The 27,403-nt window shown below is 43.0% G+C and overlaps 1 protein-coding gene across 4 annotated transcripts in view; it reads right to left on the bottom strand.

The window, feature by feature from the left end:
- The window catches only part of CYRIA (CYFIP related Rac1 interactor A), a 109,733-nt gene that overhangs the window by 36,410 nt on the left and 45,920 nt on the right, over nucleotides 1-27,403 (bottom strand). For all 4 annotated transcript variants that reach the window (XM_016947574.4, XM_016947580.4, XM_063789278.1 and 1 more), the window contains exon 3: nucleotides 1,152-1,231. In XM_016947574.4, the coding sequence (XP_016803063.1) occupies nucleotides 1,152-1,221 (70 nt within the window). In that variant the 5' untranslated portion in view covers nucleotides 1,222-1,231. The remainder of the gene's footprint in view (nucleotides 1-1,151; nucleotides 1,232-27,403) is intronic.

Genomic DNA, 27,403 nt, shown 5'->3' with positions numbered 1-27,403 from the left:
TTTTGAAAAGGGGTGAACATGAGAGTTAAGGAAGAAACATGAGCTTAGTTTGAGCAAACATAAATGTTCCTCATTCATATACTCATTCTCATTTGTCAATATATTCAATCAAAAAATAAGAAAAAGTCCCTGTCTTTTTCAGTCATGATTCTTAAGCCATTTCACCTGAAGAAAATGTAGTTTTTGATAAAAGAAACATAACCTTTTGGGTAAAAGGGATATATGTCAAAATCCTGAAATGGTTTGTACAATCAAATAATACATAAAGAATAAAGGAAATGACTAAAAATATTCTGTAAGCCTTATTTCTGGTATTGATCACAATTTTCTTTCACATTTAGCAATATTTGTTTTATATGAATCTTTGTAAATTACTGTCCTTAGTACTTTCTTTGGAATGTGATACAGTAATTCATAAATATTTTTAGGAAAAATACATGATGGTTTTCTTCACATCTTTTTTCCTTTGTATGCACTTAATAAATGTGGGCTTACGACCTTCAAAAGGAAAGCAAAGACTAAAATGATCCTCTATTTATGCTAGGGCTACAAAAGTTGATCACTTCTAAAATCAAAGAAAACCATGGGTACATTAAACACATTTTCCATTGGATTTCTTAAAAATTAGGGAAAAAGGAAGGAAAATGACATTAGAAATGATTTCAGAAAAAAAATGCATAGTGACTGATATGATTTGGCTGTGTCCCCACTCAAATCTCATCTTGAATTGTAGCTTCCATAATTCCCACTTGTTGTGGGAGGGACCAGATGGGAGGTAACTGAATCATGGGGACGGGTCTTTCCCATACTGTTCTCATGACAGTGAATAGGAGTTTCACGAGATCTGATGGTTTTATAAAGGGGAGTTCCCCTACACAAGCTCTTTCTTGCCTGCCACCATGTAAGACGTCCCTTACTCTTCCACTATGATTGTGAGGCCTCCTGAGCCATGTGGAACCGTGAGTCAAACCTCTTTCCTTTATAAATTACTCAGTCTCAGGTATGTCTTTATTAGCAGCATGAGAACAGACTAATACAGTGACCTTTGGATTTGATTCAACTATGATATAAATATTTATGTTATAACTTCCTTATCAACAAACTATAAGGAATGTAAAAAAGTTTCCATTATTATAATTTTTGGAACTTACTTTCAAAATCCAGGAAAAAGTGTGGATAGTTTTCAATTTCCCTGGTAAGGACTTTGAGCAGGTTTCCCATCCCAGCAAACCTAGGAAAGGCAACACAAAACCAAATACCATTAGCAACATAAAAAAAAATAGACTTGCGTGAATATCCCTGGGCCCCCCATAGCTACCTTTGAAGACCAGAAAGAGAGCATCTCCAACCCAGGGGTTGAGCAATAATGTAGCAACTCATTTCTAAATTGGTGACAGATAAATATCTCTGAGGTGCTGGGTCTCTAAAACTTGGGGACATGTGGCCTAAGTCATAAAAAGTATGACAATGATAGAAGTGTTACAATCTCTCTCGAGAGAATACACCTGCAGTCCATATCTCGTTCACCATATAAAAAAAAAAAAACCATAAAGAACAGCCTATGAAAAGAATCAGGTATTTTCATTGTAGGAGACAAAGTTTAGGAATATTCTCCGAAGTGCTTCCCTTCCACTTTTCCTAATCCCCTGGATCCTTACAGCAAATGTTTCGGCTTTGCTTTGTTTCCTTTAGATAGATGTGGAACATGTCACATCAGTGGACAAGACAACAAAGACGGCATTTTAAAAATACCTGTCCAAAAAAGTAAGTTCCTGAAAGCTCACGAGGAATAGAGTTTAGAAAACATATATTTACACTGCCAGGAACTCCTCTTAACATGTATAAGAGGCCAGATTTCTCAGAGGAGTGGCTCCCAGGCAAGTTAGAGGATCTTGTGATCTGACATTCCAATGGTAATGAGATTGGATACTTCTGGAAGCTTAACAATGAAAAGGCATAATGCCCAAAAAGTTACTCTCAGTAAAACTGCAGCCTAAGACATCTGCAAAGGTGAGTCAAATTAACAGAAAATTACAAACCTCTTACATATCAGCAGTCTCAACCTAATAAAAAGAAAAGCTAAAATGTAGGGCTTTTTTTAATAAACAGAAAAATTTCTACTGCTCTCAGCTCTAGACATTAAACTATCTTTTTAGGGAAGTCATCAATCCACTCATTCATTCAACACATATTTACGGAGGAGCAATTAGATGCTGGGCACTGTGTTCTTGGAAAGACATTCCTCTAACTCTGCTGTAAGTGAACTCTTGTGCCTCAGATATTTCAGTTTGTGAAGGATCAGTTTGAAAAATTACTGAACTGGTGCAAGGAAACTGCTGGGCTTCAATTTTCTATGGCTATAGTTTCCAACAATATTTATGTTGATACAAGGAATTTTAAAAAACACACCATTCTAAGCAAGATGTGGCGAGAGAAGAAAGGATGACTCTGCGCATGAGAATATGTAGCAAGTGGTGGGATCTGGTCTCCATAATCCTCCGCTGGGAAAACACACATTTGCAGACATACTCCCCGATATAAATCACTAACATGAAATCAGAAGACAGACTTTTTAAGTAGTCTATCCTTTGTTAGATGGCCGGTGTCTAATTCCAGCTGTTTTCTACTACCTCTGTTATCCAGGGCAAGAGATTTCATCTCCATAAGCCTCAGTTTCCTCATCTGTAAAATTAACTTTTGAAAAGGATCTATTTCATCAAGTTGTGAGAATTAATCAGATAAAAGTATAAAATGCTTAGCACAGCGCTTACAGGAAGTGCTCAAGAAAAATTACGTGCTTTTACTATTGATGATGATAGTCACCATCATCATCATCATCATGATTATGCTAACAGCCTTCAAATGCTTGTTTAGGATTAGCCTATGAAAGATGGATTATAATAGGCCGTATGCTATGCTAGGAAAGAGAAGACTAACAGAGAAATGATGAGAAAAAATTTCTAAACATTATAGTTGTCTGAATATTAAGTCACTTGCCTAGTGAAATAGTGAGTTTTCTCTCATTGGTGATATTTAAGTAGAAAAATGCTATAACAGCCCTCAACATCGTTGGAAAAATGAATTATGTGTGGGGCAGAAGGCTGGGCTAGACGCATCCTAGACATCTCTCACCTTGAGGCGTAGGAATATATTTGGGCATGCATGCACACACACACACACACACACACACACACACAGGAAAGCAAACACCATATTTCTCTCTTCTCAAAGATTATTCTTTGTCTTTTCTGTCATTCTTTCATTCCTTCCCTGCCTTTATGCCCATTTCCTTTTAAGATATTTTTGAGCAAAATCCTGTGTGAGGTAGGTTCTGCCAAATTAAAGGTTGGGCTGGTAGAGTCCATCCCTGCCACTGGGCAGCATTCACTATTCACTAACCTCCTGGGTCTCTAGGAAATGATCTGTCTCCAGATTAAGGAACAATTTCAGATTAGGTCTGGAGTCACTTCTTGTAGGAAGATGATTTTACTGTTTGTAGGAGTACTGACTTTCATACAAAGTGCTTTAATGGAAGCTAAATATTCTTAGGTGTCTTAGTTTTGTGCTATGAATGTATCATAAGAGACTTGCATGGATTGGGCTTCCTCCTAAAATTCTGTCCTGTATGTGATTTTACTGTCAGAGTACCTGAGTAGAAGATATGCCAAGCCTTTGAAACTCATAACAGATAGAAACAAACACAAGTAAAAGTATGTCCAAATATTGGCTGTGGAATTCTGTCTCTTCAAAAGGTTATTTCAGTGGATTGGCTGATATCATCAGATATTTTTGAACATCATTCTAACATCAACCAAGGTTAATTACTTGAAACTCTCAGGATTCCAGAAGTGTCACCTCTCAAGCAAGGACCTCTAGAACAATGACTGTGGACACTGTGTAGAAAGTCTAGTCCCATGGAACCTAGAAAACAAGTGTTTCATCTCATTATGGCCAAATGATTTGATGCTTACTGCCCCACTCCAAGGTTGATAAGAATTCATGGGAGTGTCTTCTGGTTTAGGGGGATCTGCAAAGTGAATTGGTCCATCATCACACAGATGGTCACCTAGTAGACTCCACAGTTATTTTTAACTGGACCCAGAGTTTCACTTGGAAAGGCCTCTCATCCATATTCTGCATGACAGATTACTCTCCAATTTTTTCAAGCAGCTCGTCAGTGAATACAAAATATACGTTGCTATTACCATAGTACTCATGAAATAGCTTAATTAATTCATATAGAGCTTATTTTTTATTATTTTATCTTATTCAATAAAATAACTTTGGTTATTATGCACTATTAGAGAATGCAAATAAATAATGGAAGTAGGGAGAGTAGGAGAGTAAAAGTGAAGTAGTAAGATAAAGCTAGAGGCAAGAAATAGATGAATTATAAGCCATCCCATCCAGAACATTTGTTGGAGATGGCTTATCGTCTGCTCCTGGATAGCCAAAGCAAAGAAGTGTCCCCTTCAATATTTGGTGTTCAGAAAATACAAACAGGTTATACTAGAGAAGTACAGTTTTTTTAATTGAAAAAAGGAAAAAGAGACAAGACAATGAGAAATCTCCTCTGGTTTCTTTTTTTTTTTTTTTATGTCTGAAAAAATCTTTGTTTTTTGTTTGTTTGTTTGTTTGTTTTTTCTTTTTTTTTCTTTTTTTCTTTTTTTCTTTTTTTTTTGTTTTTTGTTTTTATTATACTTTAAGTTTTAGGGTACATGTGCACATTGTGCAGGTTAGTTACATATGTATACATGTGCCATGCTGGCAACCTACTCATCTGACAAAGGGCTAATCTCCTCTGGTTTCTAAAAGAAGAGGCTGTTTCACAGAGGAAGTCATATTTGAGGATGAGCTGAGTCTCAGAGCTCCCATGGGCAGAGCTGTGGTTACACAGCCAAATGGGTGGCAGAGTAGCTTGGTTCGGGTGTACTCTGAAGGGTTGGGAACTCCGGTTTCTACATTCTATTTGGTGTTTCCATGGATACCCTCTTAATGTGACCTGCTGCTGGGTCTATCCCAAGGGACGTCAGTTTACCACTTTTCCCTATGGTGTGAGAGCTTATATCAGAGGGAATATGGCAATCCAGCAGGCACTCTGAGCTCCCTAGGAGGACTTTAATCTGAGTATCTGAGTTTATTACTTAAATATAGTATGTTGTGTATACTGTAAAGTTTAGGCTTACTTTAGACACACACACATATACACACATGTATATGCACACACTCACACACACACAATGACTCCCTTGGCATCTTCAGAAATCATTTCTAAGTTGAAGTCCTACTTATGTAGGACATAATGTAGCTACACTGGTGCACATAGAAGTTTTCAGATCTAAATTCATTCCTGTGGAGAGGGTCTGGTAGAGGTAGAACAAGGACAGAGTACGGGTTGAGTATTCCAATTTCAAAAACCTGAAATCTGAAACGCTCCAAAATCTAAAATTTTTTGAGCACTGACATGACACTCAAAGGAAATACTCACTGGACTCCAGATTTTTGTATCTGGAAGGTTCAACCAACAGGTATGATATAAATATTCCAAAATTTAAAAAAATCTGAAATTCAAAACACTTCTGACCCCAAGCATTTTGGATAAAGGATACTCAAACTGGTATAAGGTCTTGGCTACCAGAGGAAGAGACGGGAGAGGATATACCAGTTGTGTAAACACTCGTGAAGGGATGGGGTCCTGAAAATCAACATCCTTTATTTGGATGTTTCCTGCTTTGGAGAGTGGCATTGGAAGGTGGTCCTCCTTTCATCCACGTCCTCTCTGGGAGGCCTTTTACTCTTAGAGGCGCAAGTCTTCCCTGCCTAGATTTTCCAGGACTCTGCCCCTTCTCTGCTGAAGTGAAGGTGTCTGGGCATCTGGGTCACTGGTCCTTGGCATTGGCTGGGTCTATTTTCCCATGCATCGTAAGCTGAGACTAACTTGCAGGGATTAAGACACAGTCTTGAGAATCTGAAGCACAGTAGGCCAAAGTAACAATATGATGTGTTGACTCAGCTCATTCTCAAATATGACTTCTACTGTGAAACAGACTCTTCTCTTAGAAAACAGAGGTTTCTCTTTGTCTTGACTCTCTCTTAGCTATGACTTTTTCCTTGTTTTTCAATAAAAAAAAAAGAAAAAAACAAAAAGCTGTACTTCTCTAGTTTAACCTGTTTGTATTTTCTGAACACCAAATCTTACCCAGAAAGGTGTGTACTGTAAGTAATACATGAATAGGATCATAGAAAAGAGTGCTTGAAAGAGCCTCAAGAATATAAAGCACCATCTAACTGCCTGTTACTCCAGAGCAAATCATTGTAGCAGTGAGCCTTGGGTTCTTCATTTGCACAACAGTACGATAATAGTATCTCCTGCATGGAACTCTTGTCAGGACTAAATGAACTGAGTGTGAAAGCACCATGTATACTGTAAAGGGCTGGGCAAATATTACCTACAATTGTTCAATATTACAACTCCTCTTATAGTTTAAGATATTCAGGGAATCCAATAAATGGATTAATGTCCCCAGCATCATATGATTCCATATGATTTCCATTTTTCTTTATTTTTCAAGATTGGTGTCCTAAGATTCATGGTCCTTTATGTATATCTTTTCCACATTAAACTATAACCAGGTAAATGCTTATAGGCATTAATAGCTGAAAGAGACTTTTCTACATGCAAGTCATGGTATTTTAAATACATTTTCTTGTTTCATATTCAAAATATACATGGGGCAGATATATATTATTAGAGATTGGAAAACTAAGAATTATTAAAATTCAGTGTAGAAGCTGATTAAAAAATATAAATTATTATGGAAGACAACTAAATTTTCAAAAGAACAATTTTTATGTAAGTTTGTGATAGAGGCTTCAGGTAATTCTACAAAAATTAAAACCCATTTTCAATGCAAAATTCCTGAACATAAACAAATGCTTTTAAAAATATGGATGGTGTGGTTACTCTTTTAGTAATACTTGGATTATCATCAAAGATTTAACTTTATTTTTTTTGAGACAGAGTCTCATTCTGTTGCCCAGGCTGGAGTGCAGTAGCGCAATCTCAGCTCACTGCAACCTCTGCCTCCCGTGTTCAATCAATTCTCCTGCCTTAGTTTCCCAAGTAGCTGGGATTACAGGCACCCGCCACCACACCCAGCTAATTTCTGTATTTTTAGTAGAGACGGGTTTCACCATGTTGGCCAGGATAGTCTCGAACTCCTGACCTCAGGTGATCCACCCGCCTCGGTCTCCCAAAGTGCTGGGATTACAGGCGTGAGCCATCGTGCCCGGCCAGATTTTACTTTTTAACCAAACAGTTGTGTCTATGTGTACCCCATGTCATATAGCACAAAGTCTAAGGAAAACAAATGTCTAATAAAGAAAACCCAACCAAAGTGGTTCATAAATACTTCTACTGAAAAGAAATGAAATGCCAAAGCATAAAAAGTTAACACGTAGATTTTCTAGCAATCTGAAGTCGGGGACTTGGGGTGGCTGCCCACTCCGGTCCTAGGAGATCTGCTTTATCTTCCTCAACACTGACTCCCTTGGTGACAGCAAAATAAAAGGAAAAAGCAATGCCTATCCCACGAAAAGGTAATCTGATAACAGTTTGGGTGGCAAGTTTCTTCTTCCTCCTTTGGTTTTCTAATGAAAACGCTACCTTTAACAATTACTCTGAGAGAATTACTCAATCCCCAGGGCACTTACAGGTGGGGTATGCACTGAGAGAAGACATGGCTTCCGCATTCAGGTGATGCACATTCTATTTAGGGAAACAGCACTAGTTAAATTAAACAATTTAATCTATCTAGAAGCACGTATCACATTCCTGATAAATCGTAAGTACTCAAATATATTAATTGAATGTGAAAATAATAGTATGTCCCCTCTACGTATTAAGTAACAGAGTAATTATAGTTATTACTACTATAATTTATGAGAGAAACTGGAACATCAGCATTTTATTGAGGGCCCACTGTGTGTGTGGCACTATACTTGAATATTTCACACACTTTATCTCATTCAAACCTTACAGCAAACATCAGGTAGCTATAATTATCATCACATTGATTGGGGGGATAAAAAGGAGGTTCAAATGGCTAAACAATTTTTCAAATACTACAAGAAAATAAAAGATAGAGTCACATTTGACATTGAAACTCTGTGAATCTGAAGACTATGCTCTTTTCTGCACAGTAGAAGTCCTGGGGCTCCACATCCCTAGGAGGCCCCTGCTTGGGGACTTCAGAGAGTGTGGTCAGCTGAAGGTATGTGTAGGGTGCTGTATTGTTGAATGAACATGCTCATTTTTCCTGGGGAGACAGCCCATAGCTTCCATTAGATTCCAAAGGGGTTGGCTCTACACTAGTGCTACTCAATAGCACGTACAGGAAGGGAGGTGTTTCTTTAGGAAATGAAGGAAAAGAGAAAATTATGTGGGGTGAAGTCTTCTGGAAGAGTTTGCTCGATAGAAGAAGCAAGCTGCCACCCAACGTGAAGAATACTGGGAATCCGGGTTGGCTGAGAGAAGCCCTCCAGCTGAGGGGGTTGGGGGGGATTCTGAGTGTGAAGGGAACACAGAATACACATTGGGTGACCCCTCAATCCTCCAAAAACAGAGAATTTCTTCCTCAAGATTCATTTACTGTGCTAGTATTTTGAAATAGGTTCTTCAATTTTTTTCCCCCAAATAGTCTAGAATATGGGTGTTTCTCTAGTCATTTTAGGAGTGGTAGCAAAGCCTCTAAAGCCTGCCTGCACGCCCTTGCCAAGGGAGGCACTCATCTTTAAGGGGTGACAATTTTGGATGTACTCATGGTATTTTCTATGACCGCTTTCTTGGCTCTCAGTTCAAAACCACTTCTATGAGAGTTGGCTTTAAGGCTATTCAGTGGAAAACCATGACTCTCTTTAAGAAATAATTCTCTAGTCACATTTCCAGTTTCAAAAAAAAAAGAGAATTCATATATGCAGACACTGTTTTTCACTATTTGCAAATCTATTTTTGTTTAGAAGAAAAATAAGTTGATAGCATTAGCTGCACTCCCAGAGTATAAAACCAAATGAAATCAAGCAGGGTTTATTTTAAAAAGAAGTGACTGTGGTTTATGGAGAAATTCATTTGTTTTCTATAAATAAGACATATCAAAGGAAGCAGGCCCAGGGAACAGGGCAGTGTGAATGATGACCTCTGCCTGTGTATACCAAAATTTCAATGCTCAACCTTCATGAGTAGATCACAAGCTCCTAGGAGATTTCTTTTTTTGGTTATGACTATTTGAAAGGAGAATTCCTAAGCCAATGCTACTTTTTATCAATAACGAACAGAAGGTGAGAAAACAAATCAATACAACAGCAGCCCTACCAGGGTTTATTTTCTAACATTTTTTTTAAAAGTCTAAGACAATAATACTCATCTCTAACAGATAATAAGACCTCTATCAGAAGGGATAGATTTTCTTATCATTTTGAATGACCCAGTACCTTCCAGAATCTATAATCTTTAGCATCTCTGGTGCAAAGACTTTAAGAAATCGAAGACTCAGACTGCCTATAACAACATTTTGGGAATAAGGAAGTCCTGACTCATCCAATTTTTTTTTTGGCAACATAGCATTTAAACTACAGACTGACCATGAATACACCAATAACATATATTTATATAATTTCACATCTTTGTCAAAGATGTGTCTGACTGCATTTATCTTCAGTATGAGCATATGTCAAAGGGAGAAAAGTTATCATTGGACCCATTTTACGGGTATAAGAACTCCACGACCAGGTATAGTAAGTGTCCTTCCCAAGGTCCTCCAGATGGGTCCTGGACTTCATAATATACAGGCCCCCTACATCCCCAAATTTAATCTGAATACACTCCATATTAGAACTGGGGTCATCTTTTTAAAGCTCTCATTTTACAAAAAAAGAATGGGTCCAAGAATCCACAGCACATTAGGGTCAAAGAAGGGACTAGAAGAGAGATGTTGTGGCTCTCAATCTCATGCTCTGTCCATTAATACAAAGAGTAAATGGGACATCAAGTTCATTTTCTAAGACATGATGAACTCAGAATGCTCTTTGCTCCCTAATAAGGACACCCTCGCTGGTGGTCCAGAATAATTTTTTTTTTGCACACTTCCCTTCCTTCTCAATTTGATTTTCCTGATTCATACCCTTGGCAGAGCTTGCCAGTATCCTGCAAATAGCCTCCAACTTGATCTTCCTGACACCAGTCTTGTCTCCCTTCTACTCATTTCCATGCTGCCGGCAGAGCCATTTTCCTAATCACAAATCTGAGGTACTACTTCCTTGCTTAACATGCTTCTGTGGCTCCCCAGTGCCTGTCGGATAGAATGCATTCAAATGAATGCACTGGGCACAGAACGCCTGGACCCCGCCCCCTCCACTCCAGCCTTGCCCTGCACATCCCATCCCTAGAGTGGCTCTGCTCTTGACTGCCTCAGGGCCCTTGCACATGCTGCTCTGTCTGCTTAATATTCTTAATGATCTGCAGGCTAGAGTGAGGAGGGTGCTTTATGTATTGCCATATTTTAATTTTTACAACAACCATATGAAATAGTTACTGCTATTATCCCAGTTTCAGAGATAAAGAATCTTAAAGACTTAGAAACTTACTGCATCTCACCAGTGACAGATCAGGGTCACTGGAATCCCCTTCTATCTGACATCTAGGCACCAGCTCTTGGCAATTGCTTCCCCCACACTTCCTTTGAAGTAGGAGGGTGAAGATCAGGACCCTTGGAAGGACCCCTGAGCCCTCCCTCCCCTTCTATTCTACACCAGTAAAAACAAAAGCCACTCTTCTGAGTGAGCTCCTCGTCTCTGCTCACCTAACATGTCTTGTGTGCCATGCAACAGTGCCTATCGCAGCAAACCATAATTACATACACTTTCTCCTGTATCTCCCTGTCTTCTGGGGCAGGGCTGCTTTTACACCGCCTTGTATTCCCAGCACTTAAGGACAGGACTAGCATGTAGTAAGCACTGAAAAATAAATCCTTAGGATTGTTCTGACTAGTGGTTCCCAAGCCCTCCAAGGCAAAATGAGAAAAACAAAGCCTACGTCATAAGCCCTTCAGAAAGTTATTCAAACACTTCTATGTTACAAGGTTTTTATTTATGTTGGAAAATGATGTTGTAATTATATCCTAAATATGCCAGGTTTATTTGGAAATGTTACTGGTTTTTGAAATCCTGAAGTCTAGGAACACACACCTGGGCTATGCCTTGTGTGGGGCTGGGAGCAGAGCTACAAGCGTGACCTGGCCTCTCACGTCGTCAGGCCAGCGCCTTCATCTGCACCTGCTACCTCGCTTTGTTTTACCATAAGTCTGACCTTCTAGCTACAATGGGGCCCCAAGATTTCCCCAGCAGCGTAGAAGAAAACAGAGTAGAGGAAAACAGTCCAGTTTTGGCTTTAGGAATGTTTCTGGAGACTGGATGTGATTTTAGGAGGGCAATTAAGACAATCTACCTTTCAAGCTTATCAGCAAGGTTCAGAGTTGGAGAAATCCTGATGGGCAGCCAGGGCGGCCACTGCTGTCAGTGACATCAAAGGCTTGCAGATGTCCCACAGTGCTCTGCAAAGCCAGCAGCACTTCTGGCTCCTCCCAGCCATTGGCTGGCATCCAGTGGGTGTCCCAGGAGGAAGGGGCCCAGCCCTGACATGTCTAGTATTCAGATGACTCAGACACGCTTTCTCCTGGTCACCACAGAACCCCGTTTACAACATGTACACCATCTGACTGTTTTGAATTACAAGCAAAACAAACTACCCACTTCCATTTAATCATCAGCTTACAATATATCAATAGGTGGTGTTAAAAAATACTTCTCATCTAAAGGTACATTTCTTAAATGATATAAGCAGCTGTTTTTCTGGGGAAAAATATGCACCACTGGAATGAAGTAGCTCAGTTGATACATTCTGGGAGCCTGTATTTGCTAAGCCAGGTTAGCCATTTTAGATGGCGGGGCTGGGCTTGCACATCCCTGCTCCATCTGCCGTTTTTTGCAATGAAGTCATGAGGTTTTCTGTTCCGTTGTCAAATGTATTGCCAAGAATCCAACAGACGATTTCATTCCAAGATGAAGGAAGAAAACTGAAGTGGAGTGAGTCTATTAAGCACTTTCTTTCATCTGACAATAAAAATGAGTTAATGGCTAAAGTGTGTTTTCAAAACGTTTTAACACTACAAGTAATGGCACTCAAATGAGAAAATGCCTTGAATATTCTCATCGATCATTAATACCATGGTGTCCCTCAAAAGGGCTTGGCATTCCCCATGGAATACAAGCTGCTAGAGTCCAGTTGTAAGGCAATTCATGGGAATTCTAAAAAAAAAACCATGAAACCATTATGGAATTGAACAATTAAGTGCAGGTTTAAAATAGCTCTTTCAATATCTGAGTTCAGTTTTCTAAAATAGACTATTACCTCATCATAGCTAATTTTTCCATAAACATCAATAGTACAGCAGCAAAAAGTACCCAAGAAATGAGGGCAAAATTAGATTCTTTTTTAGGGAATGAAAGTCAATGTGTCCCCTACTTTCAAATGCTAGTGACATGGAAGCAATCAAACTGGGCTCAGCTCCGGCCCAGGCCACCGCTGGGAAGTCACTAGTGAATCTGTCCCCTTTCTCTTGGGAAATCAAGAACATGCTTATGAGGAAACTGCTTGAGACACCTGCTTCTTACCTAGGCAGGTGGACACTCTCAGCCTACCCAGGCCCGTTCTGCCTAATTTCAAATGGAAAGGTACCCCATGCAGGGCAAGGGGCCCCAGAGACCCAAGCACTCATCTTGGAGACACCATTCACTTAGTGTCATGTTGGGCAAGTTGCTCTTCCTCTCTTGGTTGGTTTCAACTCCAGTCTAGAAAGTAAAAGGGAACACCTAGAAGTTATCTCAAATTTGGGCTGTTCTGATAGTGAATTCACTTAAACAGGCTGTCAGTTTTTTGGATTACAAACCTCCTTTCTTCAGAATTCATTCTCAAGTATTTAAATAAACAACAGCCAAGACCCTCTAACCCTCTGAGAGCAGAGCTGTAGGTGAAGGCTTGTCATGGGCACCGCTGATCAATTCCTCCTTGCTGAGATACTTGGGACCCATCTCCTTCCTCATCTCTCACCTCTCTGGAAGTTCCTCCTCAAGTTTCTACTTTCTCCATCTGGCCTTTAAGTCTTGGTCTCCATGTTCCTTCTTCAGCCTTTTCTCATCCTCCCTGGTGTGACCCTTCTGACTCCAATTTCCACCCATAGGCAGATGACTCTGAACCTCTGGCTCTATATTAGACTTCTGGCCCCAGCTCCAGGCCCATCAATCCAAGTGAATGTCCCACAAGCATAGCCATTCGGGGAAGGCCATAGAAACCTCACTTTCCACTCTTTCCAAAATCTTCTCCTCTTCCCTCACCCAACAAAAAGCATTATTATCCTCCCAGTGTCATAACCAGAGCCCTGGGCACCACCTGAGATTTCTCTACCTGCTGTACCCCTTGATCCACTCTCCCACCAAACTCTCTCCACGTCTCCCTTAGATCCATTCCTCTTCCCGATGCCCTTCTCTTGGGTGTCCTCATCCTTTCTCTCTCTCCAGTCTCTCTCTCTCCTCCTCCCACTCTTATATTGGATACCTGAGACCCCTGGGATCATTCACCAGTCTCTGAACATGTTACAGGGAATGTCACATATACAACTAATTCTGGGGAATTAAATCTCTTCCATTCCTGTTGTCTTACAATATAACTAAAAAAAAAAAAAAAAAAAAAAATGAAAAAGAGGCCTTCTCCTTTTCCCTGCCCAGCTTTCATTCCACAGGCAACTGTGTCACACATTTGTTCTTGAAGTTTATCTGCCTCCATAGTTCTCTGGCAGGTGGTAAAATACAACCTATCAGGTCAAGGGACCAGGAGGCAAGTCCTGATGAAAATGGTCCTTCTGGGAAGCAAAAGGCCCTGCAGAATTCGATGGCCCCAGGACCTTGGGATGACTCGACATCTAAGAAGGTTTTCAGATGTTCAGTTTTCTTAAACTGCAGCTCATCTGGGTACCAAAGGAGGCTTTGGATGTGACATGTCAAAGCAAAGTAGCAAAGGAAATTTGCCTAGGAGCAAAGGAAATTTGCTCCCAGGTCAAATTTATTTTGGAAAGTGCAGGGGGATATAAAAAATTATTTTGGTACCGAAACAAAAAAAAATCCAATAAAAGCCATCACATACAAAAAACCTGAAGAATATGAGGCCAAGAGAGATTAGCATGCTCCGTGAAATCTCAAGCATCAAGAATGTCCAAAGTGTTGAAACTTCACTTGAAATCTCAGAGACAGGTGTGGCTCTGCCTTTGTTTCCAGCTTCTGAAAGGAGCAATTGCCCTTGTTTCAACGTACTCATCATTGCAAACAAAACTAACATGTTAAAATAAAAGCCCTGGCTTGGTACCCGAGCAAGCTGTGCAGATGGTCAACCTAAGGCTGGGACAGGAAAGGTGGATGAGGTGAGAGTCTGCAGAGTGGTGGGAGGTGGGCCTGTCAGGCAGGGAGGGGCGGGTGGGGGGTGCTACTTCCTGAGACAGAATCCAGGGAGCAAATAGAATACAGAGTTAGCTGAGTCAACGAAGTTAGCCATGGTTAGCATAAACGCCTGCTAAGCTGGCTGACAAACAAAGCTGGGTAAATTTTTTACTTGGTATGCAAGGCTATAAGCCTGGCTTAGAGCTCTCTCTCAAGATTCCGCCCCTCTGCTGAAGCTACTCTGATCACTTTGTACATAAGCCACACCAGAATATGACAGTGGAAGGGCTCCTGCCTCCTTGCTTCTGCCTTTTTTCTTTTTTTTAGATGGAGTCTGCTCTGTCATCTAGGCTAGAGTGCAATGGCGCTATCTTGGCTCACTGTAACCTCTGCCTCCCAGGTTCCCGGGTTCAAGCGATTCTCCTGCCTTAGCCTCCCAAGCAGGTGGGATTACAGGTGTGTGCCACCACACCTGGCTAATTTTCGTATTTTTAGTAGAGACAGGGTTTCACCATCTTGGTCAGGCTGGTCTTGCACTCTTGGCCTCAAGTAATCCACCTGCCTAGGCCTCCCAAAGTGCTGGGATTACAGGTGTGAGCCAGAGTGCCCAGTCCTTGCCTCTGTTTTCTTGCTCATACTGTTCCTTTTGCCTTGAACGCCTAAAGACGGCCTATCGTTTCTCCCAGTAACCTCCTCCCCAAACCCCAGGCATAAGTAAGCACCTTTGCTGTTGTGGATTCTTGCAGGGGCTATCTCTGACTGGCTGTCAGTGTTTTCGCCATTTCAACCACTCCTCCTCACTCCTCCCCACCCAACCACCAAGCAGGGTCCGACACATCGCATTATTCATTTATGGCCACTGAGATGGATGGGAAGGACTGGATAAGTAGTCACCATCCAGCAACAACAACAAAGACATCACCCACACAGACTGAGCAGAGAAAACAGTCATTGGTGAGAGAAACGGGTCAGAGAAAAATAAGCATTTCCCCAAATATAAACACTTTTGGGTGATTAGCCCTTTTGTTTTAGGACCAGAGACTACTTTGAAAATCTAATGAAAACTGGCTTTCTCAGAAAAATGCACACATGCAGACTGATACACTTTCAGGAGGTAAAATAAATACACGGAAGCCTAGAAACGAGGGAATCCCTCATCTATTTTAAGATCGCAAATTTCAGTTTCTAGATGGCCAAGTGGAAAGAGGACGGCGTTTTGTAGCGTGGACCACGGACTAAGCTACTCTAAAAAGGAAAGGGAATCATTTCATGGAAACAGCATGAGCTTTGGAGACGTTGGGAGAGTCATTGGACTCTTTTGAATCTGAGTTTCCCTTGTTAGTAAAATGCAAATCAAAATATTCCCTTTTTAGTATTGTTACTAAGTAAGATAATGCAGGTAGAAGTTCTTAGTGTAGCATCTGGCATGCAGTAGGTCCTAACAAATAAGTATCTGCGCCCCCTGCCTTGCATTTCAAAAATTGCAACCACAGTGCAAACAAGTCATTGCCCTTTTAGCAATAAATCCTGCACTGTTGCTTTGGAGCTGGAGAAGAAAGCCGACTCAGACCACCACGTCAGTGAAGAGGTGAAGCTGGGTCCTGAACTGCTGCTGCGATGGGATCATTCACATGGCTATTAATCTTACAAGAGCCCATTTATGACAAACGCAGGTCACTCCCTTTGCATGACAAGGCACATGGGTCCACAGAGCCCCATTATCCAAAAAAAAACACAGAGCATTGTGGGCGATGCAGGCGAAGGCGAGTGCACACACACAAGCGGACATTGTAAGGCTGTTTGCACAACCCCGCCGTGCTCCTCGCGGATTTCCTGCCAAGGAGACATTTAGATCTCACAGAGGCGGCTGCAGACATTTGCTCATTCAACATGGCTTCAGGCAGTGGCTGCGGAAACCCGGTGCATGGTACCCTCTGCTGGTCATCTCTGGAACTGCGGGCCAGGGATACCAGGGATAAAGCACACAAGGGGGACCCCTGCGGCCCCGGGCTCTTCTCTCCCTCCCTTGTCTAAAGAGTACAGTGCAATAGGCATGAGCTTTTTTGTCTGAAAAGTCTGACATTAAATATCAACATCTCAATTGTAACATGGATTAGCCACAAGACCCTAGGTATGTCATCTCACCTCTCCTCAGACCTCAGCTTCTAGCTGGAGACCACATGTTTCTACCACAGGACCCTTGCACTTCCTAGTCCTTCTGCCTGGAATGTTTGTCCACAATCTGCACAGATTTTCTTTGTATATTCATTCGGGATTTATTTTTCAGTGGAGTTCAACCTAACAGTTTTGTCCAAAATACTATTTTACTCCCACTCCCCAGTAACTCTGCTTTTCTTTTAAGTATATATCATCACTTATTTGTGTGCCCTCAACTCCTAGAATAGGGCCTGACACATAGAAGGAATGCCATACATATATGTGGAATAAATAAGGACATCTTCCATGACTCCCCTGTCACTTCTCCTCCTAAAACAAAACGTATGCTTCTTCCTCCATATTACAGGGGAAAAGAGGTTCTCAGATCATCCTGATATTTTATTCACACATTCTTACTGGTCAGAGAATCTACTACTGTGTAGTATCCAGAACGGTTTCCAGGCCTCTGAGTGTGGTCTGCCCAGAAGGACTGCATCTCACTTCCATCTGGACACTAAACCTCTACTGATGTAACCCAAGATGGTACTGAGGAATTTTGGCAGACAGAGCATATTGCCAATATGTACTGATTTACAGCCAACAAAAAATGCAATTGAGTACTTGCTGCTTACTTAGTAAGATGAATAATAATAATAACTTCCACAGACTGTGCATATATTCTGTGCTAGGCATTGTGCTAAATACATATAGTGTCATCTTTAATGCCAAAAGCAAACTCAAGATTCTGTGCTACTACCATCTCCCTTTTAGAAACGAGAACACTGAAGCAAGTGAGTAACTTGCCTAAGGTAACTCAGTTAATCACCAGCAGAACTGGAATTTAAACACAGCCCATCATACCAGAAAACTCACAGTCTAAGCCACTATGTTATTTTGTCGAATACTCCTGCACTATTATTAGATGTTTTTGGGAAACAGAAAATGGCTTAAGACATGGCCTGTGGCCTCTGGTCAGGGCAAGAGGGCTGTGGAAACTCATAGCAAATTGTGTCTCATTTCTAATTAACTTATTAGCACATGGTTTGGCATTAGGTTGCCTGAATACATTTTTGCGAATTGTTGACATTCTCATTGTATAAAATCCTAGAATGCTGGAACAGGGAGAAGTGTCCCTGATCCAGCCCAGTGGCCCAGTCCTGTTCAGGTACAGATGATAAAGTTGAGACTCAAAAATCCCAAGGCTTCGGCAGCCTATGTGCACTGCCCCATGTAGTTGGAACACATGATAAACTTCTGTAAAGTTCCTAGAAATTACAAGCATAACCAAAATTTCTGTAGAGTTGGCAAAACTGTATAGTCTCTGCTTAGTTACCTAACTACCCACATTTCACTTCCCATTTTATTCAATTCTGCTGATCCTCCCTCTATCCATCACCCCTCATCATCCTTGGCACTTGCCTAAAAAATAGGATTGACTTCTTTTAGTCCATATATATATATATATATATCCTGTATATCTTGCATATATTTCTATCAAAAATGTAATATTTACACCTATCTGTTGAACTTCTTGAGGACAGGTGTTAATCATCAATCCATCCCCTGTATCTAGCACAGTTCTTAATACAGCGTTGAAATCTGGTGACTAGGCTGGGGGCTGTGGCTCATGCCTGTAATCCCAGCACTTCGGGAGGCTGAGGCAGGCAGATCATGAAGTTAAGAGATCAAGACCATCCTTGACAACATGGTGAAACCCTGTCTCTACTAAAAATACAAAAAAAAAAAATAGCTGGATGTGGTGGCATGTGCCTGTAGTCCCAGCTACTTGGGAGGCTGAGGCAGGAGAATTGCCTGAACCCAGGAGATGGAGGTTGCAGTGAGCCGAGATTGCACCACTGCACTCCAGCCTGGTGACAGAGAGAGATGCCATCTCAAAAAATAAATAAATAAATCTGGTAACCAGTCAAAGAAATAAATACATGAGCATTGCTCTTTTTAGAGAATAGGGCTAAATAAAACATGGCTCTTGCAGTAAGGACCAGTAAGGATGAGAATCTGCATTCAAAGACAACTATAATGGGGAGGAAGACTCTAGTGAGGACTGTGATCTGGGTAAAGGCAAAGTGTTTGGGGAAAGGAGTCTAAAAGAGGAGGTGCCTCATCTGGACTAGAATAGTCTGGGAGGGTTTCCTGCAGAAAGGGGCTGTAGCTCGAGGTGGAGGAGAGGGAGAAACTCCCAGTGAACATCCCACTGCCAAGACGCCTGTGAGCTGTGAAGAAAGGAGCCCAACGTCCTTCACTTTGGGATCTGCTGAGATCACACGTACTGGGCGGAGGGGCGGAGGCGGGGTGGTGGTGGTGGAGGTTGGACATGAGGGGTCTCTGGAGTGGCAGCTGTCACAGGGTTGGCTTTAAGATCTGTGAAAGCCAAGCCATTGCCAGCTCCCAGTCTTCTGGTTATGTTGAAGTAGTGGGACCAGATTTCTTGTGTGGCTCTTAAGCCTGCTCTGAAAGTAGTTTCCTGCCAGGCCACGATGCCTGTCCCAGTCCTGCAGGGGGGACTCCTTGCCCTCTGCACCTTGTGCCACAGCCCCCTGTGTCCTCTCTCCCACCACATTTCCACATTCCTTGTCACTCCTGCTTACCTGCCTGTCTCTCCTCCTAGGAGGTGAAGACCCCCTGGATGGGAACTGGAACTTACTTGTGATTGAATCCACAGCAAGCCACCCAGGGAATGTGTGTGGCTGAATACATGAAAGAAAGAGTGAAGAATGATAGTGTGAAGGCCATAATCAGAATCCAAGTCCTTCCAGCCTGAGGTCCTTCCAGGCAACTACTTAGAAAGAAAGAGGGAAGGAAAGGAGGGCATGTGGATGGGAGGGGGGAAAAGGGTGAGAGGATAGGAAGAAGGAAGGAAGGAAGGAAATAAGGAAGAAAGAGGAAAGGAGGAAAAAAGAGGGTGGGATGAAGGGAGGGGAGGAGTGAAAATGGTTCCACCATGGTGACACTCATTTTAATAAAGATAGAGCTAAAGATCTCATGCTATGCTTGAAAGTTAAAAGAAAGATAATTTGAGTCAACAAGAAAAGTGAAATATGTCCTCAATGATGCACAAATTAACTTCTAAAAAAGACAGCAGGATTTGAGAAGAGCCTGCCACCCACTGCTAGGATGTGATGGCCAGAGACTTACTTTCATGATGACAAGCCTGCAGAACCATCTCTGCTCTGGCCTCTGAAGCAGCCAAGCAGCTGCAGGAGGCTGAGCTGCGTGAGAAGTCCAACTTCAAGGATAGATGCTGCAAAATAGCAATGTCTCCCCACCAAGCGGAGGTGGATGCTCATTTTATGGAACTTCTTGATATGGTCTGACTGTGTCCCCACCCAAAATCTCATCTGGAATTGTAGGTCCCATAATCCCGACACGTCGTGGGAGGGACCTGGTGGGAGGTAATTGAATCATGGTGGCAGTTCCCCCCCATACCGTTCTCATGGTAGTGAATGTGTCTCATGAGATCTGATGGTTTTATAAATGGGAGTTCCCCTGAACAAGCTTTCTTGCCTGCTACCGTGTAAGATGTGACTTTGCTCCTCATTCGTCTTCCTCCTTGACTGTGAGGCCTCCACAGCCATGTGGAACTGTGAGTCAATTAAACCTCTTTCCTTTATAAATTATCCAGTCTTGGGTATGTCTTTCTAGCAGCGTGAGAATGAACTAGTACACTCCTTTAAGTCAAAATTCCAGCTGAAGGAATTTCGAAGAATGCTGAAGGCTGGGAGACTTCCATGCATTTTCAGGAGTGCATTTTCAGGTATTTACTGCCTCCACCTCTGGGCAGGAGAGGCAGCGGGTAGTCCTGTCCCAGGGGAGGACATGATTCTCTTCAGTCCCTTTTCATAATGCATACCTGAGCAGACACAGAGGACCCTGACACTGAAATCCCAAGGACACTCATTCCCCTGCTTTCAAAAGGCCTTCATCTAAATCAAATTCTCATGATCCGATAACTACACTAACAGCAGCCATTTGCTGAGTGTCAGCCCTGCACTCGATGCTATGCTAAGTGCTACATGCAAATGCCCTCATTTAATTCTCACAATTACCCTCCAGTAGGTTAGTGTGAAGAGTTACTATATTGTATATTTCTGCTAAATTGGAGAGCTTTTCTTTGGGCAAATGCAAGAGCTTGCAGTTAAGTACCTTATCCACTAAGGGGCATTATCATCTCACATTAAAAATACCAGACCTGGTCAGGTAGGTGCCGAACACAAATGTAGAAATTTGTGAAAAAAGGACAAAGCAGAAGTATCAAGTTCAACATCCTGAATATTTTCTAAACGTGATTCCACTCATTTGTAAAAAGTGTTTAAACTCACAGTTGTAGTAGCCAATGCTTACTTAATGTAGTAACTCAATTGCTGCTTCAAGTTCATTTCAAAAGCATCTGTCTTGACCACTTTGCCAGAAAACGGGGCTATGACATTTGAGAAGGAAACATGAATAGACTTAGCCATTTGGCTTAGTAATTATCCTCTCCAGCCCCTTCAACTAGTTTCTTAAGTCACGTTTTCCACTGAGGAAAACATCTGTGTTGTGGCTGAATCAACTTCACTCAAGTTAAGGGTAAAAAGAAAGGTTGGAATCCTACCACAAGCTTATCAGAACGAGTTTCTATAACTCATTTAAACAAAACCTCCACTTAAAATTATATTTTGAGTCTGGAAAATACTCTGGAAATGGAAATGCACATAGTTGAAGACCCTCAATTCATGATATGTACCCCCGAGCCTGCTCTTATGGACAGATGGGAGATGGACAAAGGTACAAGTTGCTCCCATGGAGGATGTCCCTGCAGGAAATCTGCAATCTGCAAGAGAAGGCAGCAAAGTCCTCATGGAACTTCCCTGTTTAGATTGATAAGCCAAGACCACAATTAAACCAAACAAACAAACGCACAAAGTTTATCTCCGAATTTCTGTGTAAGCCCAGCCTGGCTCCTGATGACTCAGCGATGCTCTATCCTGATTTAAACTTTCCCCTGTCCTCGGGGTTCCCAGCCTGCTGTCTGTGGCCACACAGTCCTCTACATTCGAACGCTTTGCCTTTCACCCTCTGGAGAGCCTGCAAGCCTCCCAGACAGATCAAGCACTGTTTGGGCTATTTCTTCATTCCACTTGAAGACAGCAAATTGTGATTCCAACATGAGGTCTGAGTTGCTCCCCAGCTCATATCATCTGACAACCCAGCTCAGCTACACAAAATAATCTCAGGTCCTCTGGTGCTCAGTGGAAGATGGAAAATACACTGAGAGGGAGCGTAGAGACACCCGGTCACCTGCCACGTAGCAGCTGTATGGCCTTGGCAAGGTGCCACATCCCTCTCCACAGCTGCCTTTTCTTGAATGCCTACTGGATGCCAAGCTCTTTGCTGGCTCTTACTCATCTTCAAAATCTCTCTGCAGAGTAGTGCCTTTAGATAAGGAAACTGCAGCACAGCAAGATTCTGGAACTCATGAAGACCATTCCCTTCTGTGTGACTCCATTAGATGGACTGGATCAGGCTCCAAACAGGAGCCAGTAGTTCTTGTCCATAAAGGAGCTCTGGCAATGTATTCTGCATAAATTGTTTCTAACCATGAAATACAAAATGGCTTATTGTTTTTTCTTTGAGTTTTCTAGGCTCTTACTGCTCTGAGCATGGTCTGGAGACTGGCACCCACCTGGGAGCTTATTACAAATGCAGTCTCTCAAGCCCCACCTCAGAACTGCTGAACGCAAGTCTATGTTTTAATCGAATCCTCAGTGTCCTCAAGTTTGAGAACCACTGCACTTGACTAAAGATCTGAAGTCCCAGTGTCATATCCCCTTCTCTTCTGCCTCCCCCAAGTAACCAGTGGTTGTTTTAGGATTGGTCCCGAAATCCGGAGTTCCTCTCCTACTGTTTTAGTATGCATTTGGTTTTACAAGTGGGCCCCCTGATTAGTTCCACTTGCACAAATGAAAGTTTACATTGTAACCAGGGTTAGGACCTACTGAGTCCCCACTGCAGGCTGGGCTTTGTACTAAGTGCTTCACAAACAATATCTCAGTCCTTGAGCTGGACTAGATGGCTATGAAGTCTTCACTCTTTCTACAACCAACACTGCCTCCACTCTCCCAGCCTGTTTGCAGCGATCACCTGCAAATGAGATCGCACAGAGGTAGACCCAATGATCCCTCAGATCCCTCCAAAAATAAGATTTATGAAATTTCCAAGGTTCAACTCTCCACAAAATATCTGTTATAATAGAAAATCTAGATCACTAAATGCAATGCAAAAGCAGAAAACAGTCAACCTACCCATTGCAGCTATTACTGAATGTTACTGTAACATTCGGTGGCTCAGTGACGAGGCAGCTGGCCTTTCTGAACCGATACCAGCAGCTCTACCACTGGGATATCCCTGGTGCAAACTGGGAGGTGCAGACGGGACACAGGGCAGGCGCCCTACACAGGCCCAGCGTTGGCATGGCGACGCCTGGGACCATCTTCACTCCATTCTTCTCTTCCGTTTCGCTCGATTATCGCTGTGTGAGATCCTGCCCCAGAAGGACAGAGCAATCCTGAGGGCGAGGCCTAATGTCGGGGGAGAACAAGCCAGTCTTTGTCAGGTCCCTCAAGGGGACGAGGCCAGCCTGCCTCAGGCTGCACACAGAAGAGGCCTGTGCTCACTTGGCCGTAGAGTGGTGGCCTGCTCTGTCCTTCACGGTGGGAACCCGCCACTTGAACATTCTACATCTCCCTCCTCCTGACTCCAGGGCTGGGCAAAGTGGAGGGATCTGCTCCTGGGGCCTGCAGGCATTTGCACTGAAAAGGCTTCAAGTAGAACTTACTGCTCACACTAGCACCAAAAACTCTTTGTTGAACAATTCCTCTCTCCCCTTGGCTGGTTTCCCACTATCCCATTCACAATGACATCCTTCCCTACGTCACCCTTTGTCAACTCTCCAGCCTTCCCTGGCTCCCCCGGGCTCCTGCTTCCACACTGACTCCAGGCCTCTCACTCCCTCTGAGAGGACTCCTCGCTCAGAGGACCTTCCTGCCTCTGGACTCCTAAGACCTTTCCTTGGTTGTCTGAAGGGCACAGATGGTGTCACACACTAGGGATGTCTGCCGGGTGTTCATCCTGATATCTGTCAGGATGCTGGCCTCGGCTTTGCAACTCAATCATCCAGGAGATGCTTCATAAATGGTCAGCAAGTGTTTGAACCTACGTTGTACTGCAGACGCTTGCTTCTAATAGAAAATTCAACCGAGGCTTTAAGTCAAAATAAAAATTGCTAACAATCACAGAGTCCTTACAGTGCCCCAGGCACTTTTCCAAATGCTTGCCTGTATTAACTCAGGTAGTGATCCCAGAACCCTTACAAGGTTGGTGCTATTAGTCTTCTCATTTTAGAGATGAGGAAACTGTCCTGTGAAGAGGTTTGAAAACTTGCCCAAGAGCATCTGGCTCCAGAGCCTGGGCTCTTAACCGCAGCACTACAAAGGATTATATCAAGACCACAGTTAAAGCAAATCTTACCTGAAGCCCACTCACATATACAGTATTTGTTTTATGGGGGTCCTGAAACTAGCTATGTATGCCTCTGCAAATGTCATCAAGTTTCTAGGCTCCTTGTATTACACATTACAGCAACTGAAGACAATTGATAGATGGCTGTTCCCCTTCTTCCTTGATTTGCAGCATAGTCAAGCCTTTGGGTCTGGAGACAGGAAAGAGCTGAGGTATGAGAAAGGAGGTCCTAAGAGGAGCACCGATGACCAAGTGGGGTCCTTAGAGGAAACACTGGCCAAGTTGGTTTCAGCAGTCACGATTCTTCATAACTCCTCTGCCAGTGTGCACCTGGCCCCAACCCCCGGACTCTGCCTACTACCGGGTCAGTGCAGTCTCCATCCTGGGGCCAGTGTGCTGCCAGCTTACAGCTCCAAACAGAGAAAGGCAGGCTTGCCATCAGGCCTAGGCCAAAACCCCCTGCCAAGCCGGTTCTCCTAGATTCCAACCCAAAGCAGGAACAAAGACAGGGTTGGAAGAAGGAGAGAGGACTGAACATTGTAGCTGCGCCAGAGCTCTCAGCACAGGGCTGGTAGCTGCCTCATTAAGGCCTGCAGCCAGGAGGGTAGGGTACACGCTGAGCCCCTTTCACTCTGTGAGCCAGATCAGCTGTTGTCTGTTGAGGGCCGACAGAGGCCTTGCCTGCTATGAAGAGATGAGAGGTAATTTACCTCCCTCCAGCGGGGCTTCCTGTTGGTGGTGATTTAAGTGCAAACTCCACACCAGGGTCCTGCCAGGCCATGTGGGATTCAACAGCCCTCAAGGACTCTTTTGGGAGTTGGGTATCTTAAAGACAAGTTCAGAGATGGAAGAGGCTGCATGATCAAGCCCAATTCCCTCATAGTTACGATGAAGGGAGGAGGGCTGACCAAGGTTAACTGGTGACTCAGTGGCAGTTTGGATTAGAATCCAAGTTACCCCAGATATCATGGTCACTTTTTGGTTTTCTCCCTCTCTCCCTCTTTATTTATTTTTAAATCTGCATCCTTGTTGTACCAAGAAAGTGCCACAGAGGGGCAGCACTGTGGGGTTTTGAAGGAGAAAGGAACTCTTTCCAGCTGGGCTATCAAGTCAGGCTTCCTTGGGGAGGTAGTCTTTGGTGTGGATTCTGAGGACATGGAGGACTACAGAGCCCAGGCCAGGATGAGAGTGTGCTCGAAACTGCCTCAGTGCAGGAGCAGGGCAAGAGGATGCTGCCTCTAAAAAGAACACTGCCCCTTTCTCTCTTCACTCCCTCTTCCCAGCATCTTCTCTCTTTCTCTTTTTAAACAGTCCTTTTGAATTTCTCCTGATATAAAAGGGAATGCTCACTCCCCCCTGGGTGCAGCCAGGGTTTTGGAGAGAATGGGGTCAGAGAAAGCACTTGTTGAGGTCTACTTCTCCTTAGAGGAAGAAGAGAAGAGCCCCAGGTCATATGTCTGTCCCCAGCCCAGCCCATTAGGAAGAACAAATAGGGCCCCTAAGAACAAGAAACCAGAGAGCCCTGGCTGTAAGGAGGGCAAGTGATTCTAAATGCATTTTGGTAAAGAGCATGTGACAGAGCTGCCCTTGTCTCCAAAAGACTCCATCAGAGCAAAGCACCCACCCCAAAGCCCCTCGCTGTTGAGATGTTTATGCCAACTAGAACTGAGGCATGGTTAGGTTTAGAGATGACTCTGTAAGGAGGGATGGCTGCCCGGTCTCTAGAAGTAGAACCAGCTTCCTTGTAAGGTGGTGAGTTCCCCATCCCTGAAAGCATGTGAGCGGACACCCGAAGGGAAAGATGTAGCTTTCCGAGGGCTTCTAGACATATGCTGCTCTGACCTCACTGCTTGCCCGGTCCTGCATTTTGGAGTCCAGGTGAGATTCAAGTCCAAACACAATGCTTAGTTTCATAATTTCCTCCTTGGTCTGCCTGAAGCCCCATCGGCTTGCGGAGAGGGTGATACACAGCATGAACAGTGAAAGAGGGGACAATTAGACCAGAGTTTGGATCCTGATGTCCTCACAGCTGTGGGCTTTGGCCAAGCCATTTCCTCCCTGAGCTTCAGTCTCATCTTCTGTACCTGGTCCCAGGCTACCTCCTGGAGCTTGTGAACATCCAGTACCATGAAGTGCAGAGATCTTGGCACAACTGGGGAGGTGTGCAGGTGAAAGATTAAGTCTAGCCCATCCATTCATCTTGCAGCCAGCAGGGGTGATGGGAGGTCAACTGCACCATGCTCTGAGCTAGGTTCTAGAATAAATTCTACATAATGTACACATATATACATACACACATATATACCCATATATACACACACGTAGGTACATGCATATGTACATACACACGTACATAAAACCCTGTGTGTGTGTGTGTGCATATATAGATATATATATACACACACATATACATATTCCACCCCAAGAGTTCCACCCCAAGAGTTCCAAAGGGAAGGTAGCAGGGGAAATACAGTTTTCACTTAGAAGAAGCAGACTCAGGTCTCTGTAAAGCTGCATTTTACCACCAGAGAGCTATGGTGTAATCCATGCTGTTAAATCAGTGTTTCTGGATGATGAAGATGAATTCCTCCTCCTTTCTACTTCTTTTCTTGGTCCCCTTACCCTATTCTGCTCACTAACACCTCCATAGGGTCAGAGAAAAGATCAATTCAAATTAGTCAATTTGCTTCTTTTTAGTCGCTGTTGGGAACAAAGTGGGAGGATGAGGAGGTGGCCACTAATGGATTTTTGAAAAGCAGAGTTGAGGCATTATCTGAGCATGATGAGCAGGCTGGCTATTTCCTCCTCACCCATGACAGAGAAATGAATGTTGGCCCTTATTTATAGAGTGCAGTTCTGTACCTGAGCATCTCTCTTCCAGCTCGCAACTCCTACTCATCCTTCAATGCCCAAATCATATGGCTCCTTTTGGAGCCTTCTCTGACTTTCCTGGGCAGAGAACACATTCCATCCTCTGCATCCACATCACTTTGTTCATGTCTGGGTTCTTGTCTGCCATCTGCTCCTCTGTTGGCTGCTGCTTTTGTCTTTGTCACGTGATTAGAAACTCCTTGAGGTGCTGACCTTGTCTGATTTGTCCTGATGTTCACGGCCCAACACAGGGTGTGACCGTTGGTAGATACTCAGATATTACCTGTTTAATGAGTGTGTAATTTCTAAAAGAACACTC

The sequence above is a fragment of the Pan troglodytes genome, chromosome 12 (assembly GCF_028858775.2).
Source record: "Pan troglodytes isolate AG18354 chromosome 12, NHGRI_mPanTro3-v2.0_pri, whole genome shotgun sequence".
Taxonomy (NCBI): Eukaryota; Metazoa; Chordata; class Mammalia; order Primates; family Hominidae; genus Pan; species Pan troglodytes.
This window is presented reverse-complemented; position numbering and strand designations above follow the sequence as displayed.